We start from the raw sequence: 17,175 nt of genomic DNA, 5'->3' as shown, positions 1-17,175 counted from the left end.
CTTAGTTAGGTGGCCCTGTTATCTACTCATTGAATCCTGTCGGAAAGCGGGACACAGAGATCTAAATGTTCTTGTTTCTGGACACCACAGTTTCATTTTACAGTCCTGGGTTACAACCCTCCATATAGGAGGTTTAGGTTGGAGTAGGGGGAAGCTGCCCCTTAGAAGCTGATCTACGGCCAGTTTTGTGTCTTTACCCATCATTCTTAAGGTAAACATTTAGGCTGATTTATAAATCTGTGTCCAAGGGCATCTTCTTCCCGGAGCGTCAAGTTTTTTTTCTCTGCTCTTCATGTGCAAAAAGACAAAATGGGGGGAAGAGAGGAAAGGGGTTAAAGTGCAAGACAAGTGGTTTTAATGACCGGGAATATGTCCATATACATAACAACATCTAAGCCTTCATTTTAGGTTTTTACTTTTTATGTTTCCTAAAAGATTAAAGTAACTTAAACTTAATTATTTTATTTTTTTTAAGGCTAAATTGGTTAATACACCACAAACAAAGAGAGATCCAAACCTCTCAGTCTTCCTCTCCCGACTCCCAGACAGTCCTAGGAAAATTCTAGCTTGAGAATTTTTGTCCATTTTAATGGGAACAATTACTACAACATTCCCACATTTAATTCAGACTATGAGGTCCAATGGCGAAACCTATCTTAAACTAAATCTACACATCTTCAAACTTTGTGGATATTCTGTTTACATTGCTTGAGTGTAGATATAGATTTTAGTGTCAATGTTTGTGTTAACATCCCCAATCATATGTCCCAAGGTCTAATTACTGTCACCAAGATTCGATAAAATCTCATATCATTTTGTGAAAATGGTGCTAATTTCCTAAATTTCAGTGTAATTGAAACAAAGACTAAGTACATAGCCAGAGCATTAGGACACAGTGATTTGATGTATGATGTATGTGGTCTTTCACTACTTTGAAAAGAAAAGACAAAGAAAACAAAGAGACAACATCTAATTAGCATATTGCAATGTAGACTGATCAAAACAACCTCTCTACTTCGACATTCAGCTGACACAATAAAACAAACAAAAGACGTTAAAGTGTAAAACAACAAAAATGAAAAGGAGTGATCGCTTTAGACCAAATTTGACCTTCCTGCCTTGAAAAAAGAGGGATGACGTCATTGCTTTGACTATATACTGTATATAGATAGATATAGTATCACCTCACTATCCTAATAGAATATAATTTGAAAAATCTCTCAATCACAACATGAAACTAAAGACATGTAGAGGGAAAATGCCAACATTAATTTGAAATACTACTTTTGTTTAGAAAAAATATGTTTTTACACAGAGTAGGACTATAACGTTGATAACAATGAACCCCTGTTGTCAATAGTTTAACTGAAATTATGCTTGGAAATGGAATGGAGGAAACTAAATAAACATATCAACATATACCAGGAGACACAAACTGTATACAGTATATTTAAAACACAAAGATCTGAGTGCAGTTGTTTTTAGTTTTGTTCTCTGTCCGCCAGTCCTTGAGGTATCCAAAACATCCTTGAGCTTACTGGCGTAATGTGGATAGATAGACATAGCCTCTCTGGCTCTTGGGTTGAAAGCAGAGCTACTCGGAGGGAGGGGGCACCCACTTGGGCCTACTCCTCCGTGTGGTGGGTTGGTTGGGCTGTCTGTTTAGCGTCAGGCTCCCTGGGTTTCCTGTCTCTGTCGGGACCGGGGTCTGGCCCATGTTCAGGGTGGGGGCTGAGTTTTGGGTGGTGCTGAAAAAAGTGTTTGTTTGGACGGGGGTGGCCTCAGGGGGGCGCTCTTTGGGCTTGCGGCCTCTCTTCTTTCCCATGGTGGCTCTGTTCTTGACCTCCGTTTTCCCTTGGTAGTCTGGCGGTTTGCTCCTGCTGCTGATGCTGCTGCTGCTGGGCAACATGTGGCTGAAGGCTCGGAACCAGTTCTGTAACATGATCATGTTGAGGGGAAAACATTCAACTGCATGTTACTACAAGTGGATGACATCTACCTGTGTGTTTTAAACTGTGTGTCTGAATGAGTGAACGTCTCATCTGTGCGTTTTAAACTGTGTGTCTGAATGAGTGAACGTCTCATCTGTGTGTTTTAAACTGTGTGTCTGAATGAGTGAACGTCTCATCTGTGTTTTAAAATGTGTGTCTGAATGAGTGAACATCTCAACTGTGAGTGGGTCTATCAGGCCCACCTGTAAAGGACTGTTTATGTATGTCTGTCTCACCTGAGAGTGGGTATATCAGGCCCACCTGTAAAGGACTGTTTATGTATGTCTGTCTCACCTGAGAGTGGGTCTATCAGGCCCACCTGTAAAGGACTGTTTATGTATGTCTGTCTCACCTGAGAGTGGGTATATCAGGCCCACCTGTAAAGGACTGTTTATGTATGTCTGTCTCACCTGAGAGTGGGTCTATCAGGCCCACCTGTAAAGGACTGTTTATGTATGTCTGTCTCACCTGAGAGTAGGTCTATCAGGCCCACCTGTCTCACCTGAGAGTGGGTCTATCAGGCCCACCTGTAAAGGACTGTTTATGTATGTCTGTCTCACCTGAGAGTGGGTCTATCAGGCCCACCTGTAAAGGACTGTTTATGTATGTCTGTCTCACCTGAGAGTGGGTCTATCAGGCCCACCTGTAAAGGACTGTTTATGTATGTCTGTCTCACCTGAGAGTGGGTCTATCAGGCCCACCTGTAAAGGACTGTTTATGTATGTCTGTCTCACCTGAGAGTGGGTCTATCAGGCCCACCTGTAAAGGACTGTTTATGTATGTCTGTCTCACCTGAGAGTGGGTCTATCAGGCCCACCTGTAAAGGACTGTTTATGTATGTCTGTCTCACCTGAGAGTGGGTCTATCAGGCCCACCTGTAAAGGACTGTTTATGTATGTCTGTCTCACCTGAGAGTGGGTCTATCAGGCCCACCTGTAAAGGACTGTTTATGTATGTCTGTCTCACCTGAGAGTGAGTCTTGCTGATGTGGTATTTGACACCACTCTCTGAGCTGAATTCCTTCTGGCATAGTAAGCAGGTGTACTTCCCTGCATCGCCCTCTGCCTGCAGCACACAGAAGCATACCCCAGTCAAGCGTAGGTACAAGTTGTCCCTGAACTCAACAGAGTGATACAGGGTCAGATATTTTTGAATCCTTTTAAGGTCCTACCTGGTTACAGTTGGCTAGATGAGCTTTGAGTCCGGACACACTGGAGTAAACAGCTTCACAGCTCTGAAAACAGAGAGGAACAATAACTCAGACACAGCAATAATAAACTCTGCCTATAAAACATTAACTTGTTGAGCTCAGAATTGACAGTGCTGAAATGTATAAAAGCAACTGGATTACTTAAAATACAGGATTTATCTGGTTTAATGTACAGAACATGTTGTCCAGAGGTTCTTACTCCGTTGGAGCAGCAGATGAAGCCCTTCTCTTTGACCTCGTTCTTCCAGCTCTCCAGCAGCTTGGGACTGAAAATGGGAAGACCAGGACGAGTGTAGTTCAACTGGGGGAGGAAGACAGGGACCACATGTTAAATGTGTTTGTATGTGTGTATGTACCTGTGTATGTCTTACCCTCTTGCTGTCCGGTACCAGGTCGTCTCGCTTGGTGCCCCAGTCCTTGTCCAGTTCATCCTCTGCTATCTCCTGCAGGTGGAACACTGCTACCTGGGCAGACCGACGTCTCACCCTACCACTAGGAGTCCTCTCAAAGTCCTCCCCCAGCCCCTCACTCTCCCTCTCTCTCCCATCCTTCTCCCTACCCACAGACAACTCCTGACCCTTTTCTTTGTCCTTCCTCTCTCTCTCCATTTCTCTCCCATCCTTCTCCCTACCCGCAGACAACTCCTGACCCTTTTCATTGTCCTTCCTGTCTCTCCCATCCTTCTCCCTACCCACAGACAACTCCTGACCCTTTTCGTTGTCCTTCCTGTCTCTCCCATCCTTCTCCCTACCCGCAGACAACTCCTGACCCTTTTCGTTGTCCTTCCTGTCTCTCTCCCTCTCTCTCCCATCCTTCTCCCTACCCGCAGACAACTCCTGACCCTTTTCATTGTCCTTCCTCTCTCTCTCCCTCTCTCTCCCATCCTTCTCCCTACCCGCAGACAACTCCTGACCCTTTTCGTTGTCCTTCCTCTCTCTCTCCCTCTCTCTCCCATCCTTCTCTCTCTCCATGTGGTTCTGTTCCCTCCTTCCTGCAGGCTGTCCCTCTTCTGTTCTCATCTGGAAGAGAGGAGGGACACAGCCCAGTCAAAGACCAATGAGAAGAGGATTCACAGCGATTCAATCAATCATACATTTCTGCCACAGGAATTGCTGAACGAACCAGATGGAACTCATTTCCATAATTAACAGCATATAGGACATTTCAAGACACACTAGTCATAAAAGAAAAGCACCACTTATTTTTAAAATTAGGAATCCAATGTGCCATTTGTTTATTTCTGTGTTTACGTGACTAATGCTACTACTTTTTGGAAAATGTGTTGTATTTATGTCCAATAGTAAACGTTCAGCTCTCTCTTACTCCTCTGCCGCTGGTATTGTTGTTAGTGGTGGGGTGTTCAGTGCAGAGGTGGTAGTCTCTGCCAGTCTTAGAGCGGTAGGTCTTCCCACAGTGCTGACACAGAAACACAGGCTTGTCCTCCTCTGATAGCTCTCTGCCACAGCGCTTCTGATGGTACTGGTATCCCATCAGACTGAAAAAATGGGCTGAGCAGCTCTGTGTGTGTGTGTGTGTGTGTGTGTGTGGGCAACATTTAAAAAGGGAGAAATAGAACATTCACATTAGACTGGAAATCAGGTTGGTGGAGCGGAGTATGGATTTGTCTAACGAAGGCAACCATCACATTGGGTCTATTATTCATCTAACGTTTTTTATATAGTCTTATTAACATAAACATATATTTCTCAGGAGAGATGACCAACCATTTTTTGTGGTTGTTTGACATAAGAATGAGACAGAAGTGGAGGAAAGATTGAACATGTCCATGGACGAAGAGAGGTTATTGTAAATGTCTCTGTCTCCAGCAGCCCTGCCTCTTCCCCTCTCTGCACCGTAGTGTGAGGAATTGATAACACAGTGGTGATGTATGTTTGGGCAGAATAACAAGAAAGACAGAGGAGAGGAGGGAGAAAGAGAGAGCGTGCGAGGTAAAGGGAGATGGAGGGGAGTTCAGCATGAATAGAGAAGAAAATCGAATACAATTGGAGAAGATAGCAAGAGAAAGAAGTGGGAGAAAAGAGAGAAAGAAAGAAAAAAAACGTGTTGAATCAACGTCGATTCCATGTCCAAACTACACATTGAACTGACGTCTGTGCCCAGTTGGAGGAGACATACCTCCTTAGGACACTTGATTCGTCCCGTCTGTTTGAGCACTCTACGCAGCACCTCTCTCTCCAACTGCACGTCCCCCATCTGGTCCTCGCTCCCCAAAGCCTGAAGGGGGGAAACACAGCGTCGTACCAGTGTCCCCTCAAAACACCTCCCCCTCCTAAACCAGGCCTGGAAAATGTGATTTTGGGCGATGCCAGGATCATTAAACGGTTTCATGGCAATCCCGTTACTCTATGCATGTTATGACAATTGTCAAACTAAGGTGTTTATCAAAAAACACATGCCGGATAAAAAGAGCAGCGGACTGCACAGCACAGCCAGAGAGAGGAGGAAAGGGGAGGGGGGCTACAGATTTGGGCAGTGATTAAGTGTCACTACTTCACAAGAGAGGCATTTAAATGTTGTTTGTTTTATTATTTGATCAAAACTCTTTATGTATGTCTGTCTCACCAGAGAGTGGGTCTCTGGCTCTGAAAATGAATCAGACAATAAGGAAATCCCTGATTTAGGTAAAAACATTTTCACTGAACCAGACATTGTAGGGTCTTCTGATGACAGTGATGGGGAAGAAACGGCGATCAACAGTGTTGTTGACCGAGTTTTGAAATCAATGGAATGCTCGGTGGAAGCAGAGAGATGATTACCAAAAGAGTCGAAAAGAGAACACAGAAGGCTGTTGTATAAAACACCTGACTCTGGATCACATCTTCAAACTAAAAGGCAACCATGACAGACACTGATGTCTTGAGATGTTGCTTCAATATATCCACATAATTTTCCTCCCTCATGATGACATTTATTTTGTGAAGTGCACCTGTCCCTCCTGCAGCAAAGCACCCCCACAACATGATGCTGCCACCCCCACAACATGATGCTGCCACCACCTTGCTTCACGGTTGGGATGGTGTTCTTCGGCTTGTAAGCATCCCTCTTTTTCCTCCAAACATAATGATGGTCATTATGGCCATACAGTTATATTTTTGTTTCATCAGACTAGAGGACATTTCTCCAAAAAAGTATGATCTTTGTCCCCATGTGCAGTTGCAAACCGTAGTCTGGCTTTTTATGGCGGTTTTGGAGCTGTGGCTTCTTCCTTGCTGAGCAGCCTTTCAGGTTATATCGATATAGGACTCGTTTTACTGTGGATATAGATACCTTTGTACCCGTTTCCTCCAGCATCTTCACAAGGTCCTTTGCTGTTGTTCTGGGATTGATTTGCACCTTTCACACCAAAGTACGTTCATCTCTAGCAGACAGAACGCGTCTCCTTCCTGAGCAGTATGACGGCTCTATTGTCCCATGGTGTTTATACTTGCATACTATTGTTTGTACAGGTGAAAGTGGCACCTTCAGGCATTTGGAAATTGCTCCCAAGGATGAACCAGACTTGTGAAGGTCTACAATTTTTTTTCTGAGGTCTTGCCTGATTTCTTTTGATTTTCCCATGATGTCAAGCAAAGAAGCACTGAGTTTGAAGGTAGGCCTTGAAATACATCCACAGGTACACCTCCAATTGACTCAAATGATTTTAATTAGCTTATTAGAAGCTTCTAAAGCCTTGACATCATTTTCTGGAATTTTCCAATCTGTTTAAAGGCACAGTCAACTTAGTGTATGAAAACTTCTGACCCACTGGAATTGTGATAAAGTGAATTATAAGTGTAATAATCTGTCTGTAAACAATTGCTGGAAAAATTACTTGTCATGCACAAAGTAGATGTCCTAACCGATTTGCCAAAACTATAGTTTGTGAACAATACATTTGTGGAGTGGTTGAAAAACGAGTTTTAATTACTCCAACCTAAGTATGTAAACTTCCAACTTCCAGGAATCCAGGTGGTGGGTCACAGATATTGAGAGAACAACTCTCTGGATTGAAATGCAACTGTGGATACACGCTCGGGTGCATCTTAATGGCCTAAATTAGCATCCACCAATTTGGTTTCTCTTGTGTTTTTAGATCTGTACAGATCTACAGACTATTGAGATTGATATACATCCTTAGTCTGCGAGGGAAAGGAGGGAGATAAGATGGTAGATCAGAGGAATACATGTAATTCCCACACTAAAGCAAAGCAAAGAGAATCATGTCACAGTCAGGCCCTGAGGCTAGAGAACACACACTCCCGCCAGCCTTAGATTCACGAGGGGACACAGCAGAACCACCAGCATTTCTCCTTAAAACCTATATCAGACACGAGAGAGAAGGAAAGGGGTGAGAGAATGAGAGAGAAAGAATGAGAGTGGGAAAGAACGATATGGAAATGTGGTGAGAGTGTGAGAGGAAGGGAGAGAGAGACTGAGAAAGAGAGGGGGCGGTACTAGAGAGAGAAACATCAGAGGTAGTGTATCACAGTGGCAGTTACAACAACAAGGTCAAAGCCAGCAGGTGACCTCTGTCACTGTGTCATCCTGCTGCTGTGTTTTCCCACAATGCTCAGCCATTTGACCAGAGGACATACACTGGGTACAGATTAGCAAGGATGCCACTTCTGCAGGTAATTCAGGACAAGCACACACACATACACCCACACAGACACGCACAAACACAAATGAAAGTGTTATGGACATGTTAGTTCATTAATATTTTATTATACTTTTTAAGACAGTGGTTTTGAATTATTCAACAAACTTAATTGGAGAGCCATTCCACTAACAAAGGATAGATATGTTGATATCTTAATGAACGTCTCTACTGCACCAGAATGTAATGAGCAGAGACTGAAGACAAAGGTCTTAAACAGTTTTACTTCAGTTGTACAGAGGGCATAACTCCTCTTAGATGTAAACAAATCAGCTATGATGGCAAGGTTGAATGGAACACACACACACACACACTAGAGGTCGAGCGATTAATCAGAATGGCAGATTAATTAGGGCCGATTTCAAGTTTTCATAACAATCGGAAATCTGTATTTTTGGACACCGTTTTTTCTTTATTTAACAAGTCAGTTAAGAACACATTCTTATTTTTAATGACGGCCTAGGAACGGTGGGTTAACTGCCTGTTCAGGGGCAGAACGACAGATTTTCACCTTGTCAGCTCGGGGGATCCAATCTTGCAACCTTACAGTTAACTAGTCCAACGCTCTAACCACCTGATTTCATTGCACTCCACGAGGAGCCTGGTAAGCCAAGGTAAGTTGCTAGCTAGCATTAAACTTATCTTATAAAAAACAATCAATCATAATCACTAGTTATAACTACACATGGTTGATGATATTACTAGTTTATCTAGCGTGTCCTGCGTTGCATATAATCGATGCGGTGCGTATCGTTGCTCCAATGTGCACCTAACCATGAACATCAATGCCTTTCTTAAAATCAATACACAGAAGTATATATTTTTAAACCTGCATATTTAGCGAAAAGAAATCCAGGTTAGCAGGCAATATTAACCAGGTGAAATTGTGTCACTCCTCTTGCATTCATTGCACGCAGAGTCAGGGTATATGCAACAGTTTGGGCCGCCTAATTTGCCAGAATTTTACGTAATTATGACATAACATTGAAGGTTGTGCAATGTAACAGGAATATTTAGACTAATGGATGCCACCCGTTAGATACAATTCGGAACGGTTCCGTATTTCACTGAAAGAATAAACATCTTGTTTTCGAGATGATAGTTTCCGGATTCTACCATATTAATGACCTAAGGCTCGTATTTCTGTGTGTTATTATGTTATAATTAAGTCTATGATTTGATAGAGCAGTCTGACTGAGCGATGGTAGGCAGCAGAAGGCTCGCAAAGCATTCATTCAAACAGCACTTTTGTGCAATTTGCCAGCAGCTTTTCGTTGTGCGTCAAGCATTGAGCTGTTGTCACGACTTCCGCCGAAGCCGGCCCCTCTCCTTGTTCGGGTGTTCGGCGGTCGACGTCACCGGCTTTCTAGTCACCACCGATCCATGTTACAGTTTCGTTTTGTTTTGTCTGTATTACACACACCTGGTTGGTTTCAATTCCCATATCATGTTCCTTATTTAACCCTCTGGCATACAAAGTCACATTGTAACGGCCGTCGTGGGAAGAAGGTGAGGACCAATGCGCAGCGTGGTACGTGTTCATCTTTTTAATAAAGTAAACTGAACACTGACAGACGGGAGACTCTGCCAGCTCAGGACAGACGGGAGACTCTGGAAGCTCAGGACAGACGGGAGACTCTGGAAGCTCAGGACAGACGGGAGACTCTGGCAGCTCAGGACAGACGGGAGACTGGCAGCTCAGGACAGATGGGAGACTACGAGGTGCTGCTATGTACCGCACCGGGCTATGCCTGCGCACCGGGGACACAGTGCGCCTCACGGCATAACACGGTGCCTGCCCGGTCCATCTCTCTCCACGGTAAGCACGGGGAGTTGGCGCAGTTCTCCTACCTGACTTCGCCACACTCCCTGTGTGCCCCCACCCAATACATTTTTGGGGCTGCCTCTCGGGCTTCCTTGATTGCCGTGCCAACTCCATTCGCCGGCATCCCTCCTCACAGAGAATCCCAGGCGGGCTCCGGCACTCTCCCTGGGTCGACCGACCACCTGTCTATCTCGTCCCAAGTTATGACATAGTCCAGATCTCGCTGCTGCCTGATACCACGCTGCTTGGTCCTTGTTTGGTGGGTGGTTCTGTAATGGCCGTCGTGGGAAGAAGGTGAGGACCAATGCGTAGCGTGGTATGTGTTCATCTTTTTAATAAAGTAAACTGAACACTGAATAACAAAACAACAAAGAAACAACCGGAACAGTTCTGTCTGGTGCAGACACGCAAAGACTGAAAACAACCACCCACAAAACACAATCGAAAAACATAAATATGGTTCTCAATCAGGGACAATGATTGACAGCTGCCTCTGATAGAGAACCATACCAGGCCAAACACAGAAATAGAAAATCATAGAAAAACGAACATAGACAACCCACCCAACTCACGCCCTGACCATACTAAAACAAAAGAGAAAACAAAGGAACTAAGATCAGAACGTGACAGCTGTTTATGGCTTCAAGTCTACCAACTCCCGAGATTAGGCTGGTGTAACCGATGTGAAATGGCTAGCTAGTTAGCAGGGTGCGCGCTAATAGCGTTTCAAACGTCACTCGCTCTGAGACTTAGAGTGGTTGTTCCCCTTGCACTGCAAGGGCCGTGGCTTTTGTGGAGCGATGGGTAACGCTGCTTCGAGGGTGGCTGTTGTCGATGTGTTCCTTGTTTGAGCCCAGGGAGGAGCGAGGAGAGGGACGGAAGCTATACTGTTACACTGGCAATACTAAAGTGCCTATAAGAACATCCAATAGTCAAAGGTTAATGAAATACAAATGGTATAGAGAGAAATAGTCCTATAATAACTACAACCTAAAACTTCTTACCTGGGAATATTGAAGACTCATGTTAAAAGGAACCACCAGCTTTCATATGTTCTCATGTTCTGAGCAAGGAACTTAAACGTTCCCTTTCTTACATGGCACATATTGCACTTTTACTTTCTTCTCCAACACTTTGTATTTGCATTATTTAAACCAAATTGAACATGTTTCATTATTTATTAGAGGCTACATAGATTTTATTGATGTATTATATTCAGTTAAAATAAGTGTTCATTCAGTATTGTTGTAATTGTCATTATTACAAAAAAAAGAAAAAAAAAAAGGCAGATTAATCGGTATCGGCTTTTTTTGGTCCTCAAATAAATTGGTATCGGTATTGGCGTTGAAAAATCATAATCAGTTGACTCTAACACACACACACAGAGGAGACATTAATATTTTAGGATGGGGCGGGAGGAAAAACATGAAAAGTTGTTGGTTCGAATCCCCGAGATGACTAGGTGAAAAATCTGTCAAATCAAGTCGCAGTGTCCACTAATGCAGGAGAGAGGGGTTTGTTGATATATTAATGAATCCCCGAGATGACTAGGTGATAGAGACAGAGGGGTTTGTTGATATATTAATGAATCCCCGAGATGACTAGGTGATAGAGACAGAGGGGTTTGTTGATATATTAATGAATCCCCAAGATGACTAGGTGATAGAGACAGAGAGGGGTTTGTTGATATATTAATGAATCCCTGAGATGACTAGGTGATAGAGACAGAGATATAGAGATAGAGAGGGGTTTGTTGATATATTAATGAATCCCTGAGATGACTAGGTGAAAAATCTGTCAAATCAAGTCGCCGTGTCCACTAATGCAGGAGGAGATAGAGATGTGTGTCCACTAATGCAGGAGGAGATAGAGATGTGTGTCCACTAATGCAGGAGGAGATAGAGATGTGTGTCCACTAATGCAGGAGGAGATAGAGATAGAGAGAGGTTTGTTGATATATTAATGAGCCTCGCTACTTGAGCAAGGCACTTAACCTGAATTGCTCTGGATACGAGTTTCTGCTAAACATAAAATTATACTTTTTGAGATCGTAGTTTTGAATTATTCAACAAACTTAATGGAGCAGCATTCCACTAATGCAGGAGGGAGGGCCATGTTGATATCTTGACGAACCTCTCTACTGAGGAAGTTAACAGCATAATGTAATGGGACATAACAATCATAACTTCAGCTGGGCCAAAAAGAACAACAGTAGAAATCCATCTTTCAGAACAGTGGTGTCAAATTACTTTTGGACCACGGCTGCATTCGGTCTTCACCGAGGTCCGGAGGGCCGCACTCTAAATGAATTACTTCAATGAATAGCCGAGAGTTTATTCGCTTCAATCACTGAACACAACCGCTGCTTATAAGAGACATTCTTCTGTTTGAGCCAGGCTTCCATTTCCTTAATGCACACAACCTTGGCTCAATAAAATGTTGAAAAGACTACCACAATGTTTATTGTGACCAGTATTACCAGTATACCCATAATAACACATCTATTGCAGATCAGACTTGCAAAGACTAGGCTGCCTATCATACACCCCCGATTTTATTTCCAGTACCATTCATTTGTTGTGCCTCGTAGTGCCGTGTATCCCCCGTAGTTGCAACGGGGTCACTGCAGATAGACTTCAGTGTTCGACATTTGTCCAGGTCCCCAGGACGTTTATATGCTGAAACGTGTGCTGATCCCTGGCTATTAAAAGGGATAGGTGGCTATTTGAGACTTTGCATTTAATTGAAGTTTTACAATATATTTACTTGCCGTCAAAATTTGCAAAAAATTGTTCTTTATCCAACGCTGTTATAATTTTTGATGCTCCCTGACTGTCTAGCTTTTCACTTGATGACCGTTAGCAAGCTGGGCAGAGTGATTATAAACGTAGCTCCATAATGTGGGTCCAATATCAGTTTCAAGTTCATTTTAGTCATTTCAATGTTCATTAATAAAACATTTCCTTGAGAAAAATAAATAAAATACAAATAAAAATGTTTTTACTCAAACCACTTGCAGTCCGGATCCGGCCCATGGACACCGTTGTGTATTAAAATGTTTTTTTAAAGAGAGACACTGTCTAAAATTGCCCGTTCCTGAAACTAGTTCCATTCACACAATCCATCCATCACAAGAAACAAGGTGCTTTTTCTGACAGGGGAAACCAGACACAAGCACTCGGTAGGGTGTTGAAGTCCATACTGGTCAGAAGTGAAAACCCACTCTACTTTAGGGTCTGGTAGACACTTGGGGCTCTATTTTAACAAACCAAACACAATGGTAAATCTAAGCGCAGGCGGTAGCGCTATAGGTTCAGGGGTGTGTCAGAAATATTTTAGCTATTTTCACAACTACAATTATTGGAGCACTTGGTGCGAAAGGGTTGGGTATTCATGAATCGACAGGTTGTGGGTGTGTCAAGGCTTGGCCCCTCACTGGCCAATCAGAACCTGTTCCACAGTGCAATACGTGGTTGCTTCAAGTTGTGTATTTACGGTCTTATATGTATTGCCTTGGAATCAACTCCAATTCCAATGTTAGCCCGTTATAGCTTGTTAAATGGCTTACAGAAACTAAATATCAAAATGTAGTCCTATCCCCTCTTTGCTAAATACGTTAACTTGAACCCATTTACAGTCCACATTGTTCCAAGTAATTGAATGGCTTCAATAGCATTCACACTGATAAGGGCTAGGCCTGTTGTACATTTCATTATGGCTGAGCATGGACATGCCAAACATAGTTAAAAAGCAAGATTCAATTAATTTATGATGAGGCCTACAAAGCGAACAAATAATTTGAATCAAATTCTAAACAAAGAAAAAAACTTTTAAATACTTGAAATACACTGACCGGCCTCATCATTTCTCCCTGTGGGCATATAATATTAAAATAATAACGCAGACTATGGAGGGTTTTACGCACCTCCAAACTTTTCACAGTAGCTGGATCCAATATAAAGAGAAATGGAGAATGTCCACTCACCGTTATAAAGCTCCCAAATGTGTTTTATAATCGGAACCATTTTAAAGATCAGATCCTATTCACATATCTCAAGGAGTTGCATTGCACAGATTAGTCACCATACAACCAGGAAGGAAGGTGAATCATTTTACAGATCAGATTGTATTCACATATCTCAAGGAGTTGCATTGCACAGATTAGTCACCATACAACCAGGAAGTAAGGTGAATCATTTTAGAGATCAGATCCTATTCACATATCTCAAGGAGTTGCATTGCATGCACTGATTTGTCACCATACAACCAGGAAGTTAGATGAATCATTTTAATTAGTTTGGTTGTAATAAAATTAACATTTTTAAACAACAGCAACAATAAATAAATGTAAAATGTAATGATATTATAAAATTGCTGGGATAAAAAAGACATGCATTGCTGTTGGATCAGCCTTTGTTATAGTAAGACTACTGTAAGGGAGGGCTTGGGTTGCTGTTAGACCAGCCTTTGTTATAGTGAGACTACGGTAAGGGAGGGCTTGGGTTGCTGTTGGACCAGCCTTTGTTATAGTGAGACTACGGTAAGGGCTTGGGTTGCTGTTGAACCAGCCTTTGTTATAGTGAGACTACGGTAAGGGCTTGGGTTGCTGTTGAACCAGCCTTTGTTATAGTCAGACTACGGTAAGGTAGGTAGTGGTGTAGTGGGTCATTGGGTCAGAGGTGTCTATATTGGTCACTCAACAGTTCTAGGTAGGTAGTGGTGTAGTGGGTCATTGGGTCAGAGGTGTAACCTGTTTGACCAGGGCCGGATTACCGAACGGGCATGCAGGGGACTGGGACCCTTCCTAAAATGTGTAGATTAGCAGGAAGTTACTTTTAAAATGGCAAAATGTGAACAAAAGCATGAGATGAGCTATAAAACAGCCAAAAAATAGAGGTCAGGAGAAGAACCCTTCAATTGTCTGCCATGCCACCCACAATCCCAAATCAATCCCTCACGCCTACTTGCTAGGAACTCACAACAGAGCTCCCTCCACTGTAACATGTTGCAAATTAAACTCCAATGGTTACGTTCAGATCGGAGAGTTTCTGACTAGGGGATCAGTAGATCAATCAACTTTGGTTGTGTGTGTGTTCGTGTTTGTTTGTGCGTATGTTTTTATTTGTGTGTGTTTACCTTGCTGCTGTGCTCAGCCATTGTATGGTAGTTGAGTCCGGCCTTGGACCTGAACTGTTTCTGGCATTGCTGGCACTTCAGGGCATCCTGGAGCTGCAGGGTTAAAGGACAAAGGTCACACAGTAACTCAAAGGTCATTCATTCCTATTAACTTATGAATATCTTGTATCCACTGGCAGGTCTTGGTCTTTCTGCTCACTGTTCCCCAGAATGACCTTCACATGAGTTAATGACACGGGAACATTTCACCTATAATGGTCTTTGTCAGGTAATCATCAAGACCAATAACTGTAAAGAAGGCCTTTTAATGAAGATTTTACAGTGACTGACTCCTTAATGGCACAACTGTCACTTTTATAGTCACATTGTCCAACAGGCCATAAGCACCTACTGTCTTAGCTCTAGAATACCTCAATAGTCTAAATTGGCTTCTTGTCCTTGTGTCCTTTCCTGATTGTTTTGACCTACAGCCTGTAGCCTGTGTTTTCAGATTGGTACAGTTAAAGGAGAGGAAGCTACTTCAGAGTATTGAGATGCAGCCACAGTATAATTCCTCCAGCCCTCCAATCAATACTCTGCGTCTACTGGCCCCCTGGACCTGCCCGAGGGGTCCTCAGAGAGAAGCATCTAACAGCGAGCCTCCCCAGAGTACGCTAGTGGCCTGAACCCGATGAAGAGGTTACAACTGCATTAAAGAAAGCAGTCCAAATGAATAAAAAGCAAATGAAGAGTTATATCCCAAAACATGATACAGTTGAAGTTGGAAGTTTACACACACTTAGGTTGTTTTTCAACCACTCCACAAATGTCTTGTTAACAAACTATAGTTTTGGCAAGTTGGTTAGGACATCTACTTTGTGCATGACACAAGTCATTTTTCAAACAATTGTTGACAGACAGATTATTTCACTTACAATTCACTGTATAACAATTCCAGTTCAGAAGTTTACATACACTAAGTTGACTGTGCCTTTAAACAGCTTGGAAAATTCCAGAAAATTATGTCATGGCTTTAGAAGCTTCTGATAGGCTAATTGACATAATTTGAGTCAATTGGAGGTGTACCTGTGGATGTATTTCAAGGCGTACCTTCAAACTCATTGCCTCTTTGCTTGACATCATGGGAAAATCAAAAGAAATCAGCAAAGACCTCAGAAAAAAATTATAGACCTCCACGAGTCTGGTTCATCCTTGGGAACAATTTCCAAACGCCTGAAGGTACCACGTTCATCTGTACAAACAACAGTACGCAAGTATAAACACCATGGGACCACGCAGCCATCATACTGCTCAGGAAGGAAACGCTTTCTGTCTCTTAGAGATGAACGTGCTTTGGTGTGAAAAGTGCAAATCAATCCCAGAACAACATCAAAGGACCTTGTGAAGATGCTGGAGGAAACAGGTACAAACGTATCTATATCCATAGTAAAAAAAGTCCTATATCGACATAACCTGAAAAGCCGCTCAGCAAGGAAGAAGCCACTGCTCCAAAACCACCATAAAAAGGCCAGACTATGGTTTGCAACTGCACATGGGGACAAAGATAGTACTTTTTTGGAGAAATGTCCTCTAGTCTGATGAAACAAAAATAGAACTGTATGGCCATAATGACTATCGTTATGTTTGAAGGAAAAGGGGGGAAGTTTACAAGCCGAAGAACACCATCCCAACTGTGAAGCATGGGGGTGGCAGCATCATGTTGTGGGGTGTTTTGCTGCAGGAGGGACTGCTGCACTTCACAAAATAGACGGCATCACGAGGAAGAAAAATTATGAGGATATATGGAAGCAACATCTCAAGACATCAGTCAGGAAGTCAAAGCTTGGTCGCAAATGGGTTTTCCAAATGGACAATGACCCCAAGTATACTTCCAAAGTTGTGGCGAAATGGCTTACGGAAAACAAAGGCAAGGTATTGGAGTGGCCATCACAAAGCCCTGACCTCAATCCCATAGAACATTTGTGGGCAGAACTGAAAAGGTGTGTGTGAGCAAGGAGGCCAACAAACCTGACTCAGTTACACCAGCTCTGTCAGGAGGAATGGGCCAAAATTCACCCAACTTATTGTGGGAAGCTTGTGGAAGGCTACCCAAAACATTTGACCCAAGTTAAACAATTTAAAGGCAATGCTACCAAATACTAATTGAGTGTATGTAAACTTCTGACTCACTGGGAATGTGAAGAAAGAAATACAACCTGAAATAAATCACTCTCTACTATTATTCTGACATTTCACATTCTTAAAATAAAGTGGTGATCCTAACTGACCTAAGACAGGGAATTTCTACGAGTATTAAATGTCAGGAAATGTGAAACTGAGTTTAAATGTATTTGGCTAAGGTGTATGTAAACTTCCG

At 42.7% G+C, this 17,175-nt stretch overlaps 1 protein-coding gene across 5 annotated transcripts in view; it reads right to left on the bottom strand.

Annotated features, from left to right (window-relative positions):
* Positions 1-332: 332 nt before the first annotated feature.
* LOC139376318 (zinc finger protein 512B-like) overlaps positions 333-17,175 on the bottom strand; it is a 75,982-nt gene continuing 59,139 nt past the window's right edge. Inside the window, exons 9-16 of one of the 5 annotated variants that reach the window (XM_071118708.1) lie at positions 14,820-14,912; positions 5,338-5,436; positions 4,525-4,719; positions 3,573-4,220; positions 3,401-3,502; positions 3,163-3,225; positions 2,958-3,056; positions 333-1,933 (exon numbers count right to left, since the gene is read on the bottom strand). In XM_071118708.1, the coding sequence (XP_070974809.1) occupies positions 1,595-1,933; positions 2,958-3,056; positions 3,163-3,225; positions 3,401-3,502; positions 3,573-4,220; positions 4,525-4,719; positions 5,338-5,436; positions 14,820-14,912 (1,638 nt within the window). In that variant the 3' untranslated portion in view covers positions 333-1,594. The remainder of the gene's footprint in view (positions 1,934-2,957; positions 3,057-3,162; positions 3,226-3,400; positions 3,503-3,572; positions 4,221-4,524; positions 4,720-5,337; positions 5,437-14,819; positions 14,913-17,175) is intronic. The other 4 variants (XR_011627902.1, XM_071118710.1, XM_071118709.1 and 1 more) reach the window with 4 other exon arrangements.

The sequence above is a fragment of the Oncorhynchus clarkii genome, chromosome 20 (genome assembly GCF_045791955.1).
Source record: "Oncorhynchus clarkii lewisi isolate Uvic-CL-2024 chromosome 20, UVic_Ocla_1.0, whole genome shotgun sequence".
Lineage (NCBI taxonomy): Eukaryota > Metazoa > Chordata > Actinopteri > Salmoniformes > Salmonidae > Oncorhynchus > Oncorhynchus clarkii.
The sequence above is the reverse complement of the archived record's forward strand: the minus strand, read 5'-3'. Positions and strand labels throughout refer to the sequence as shown.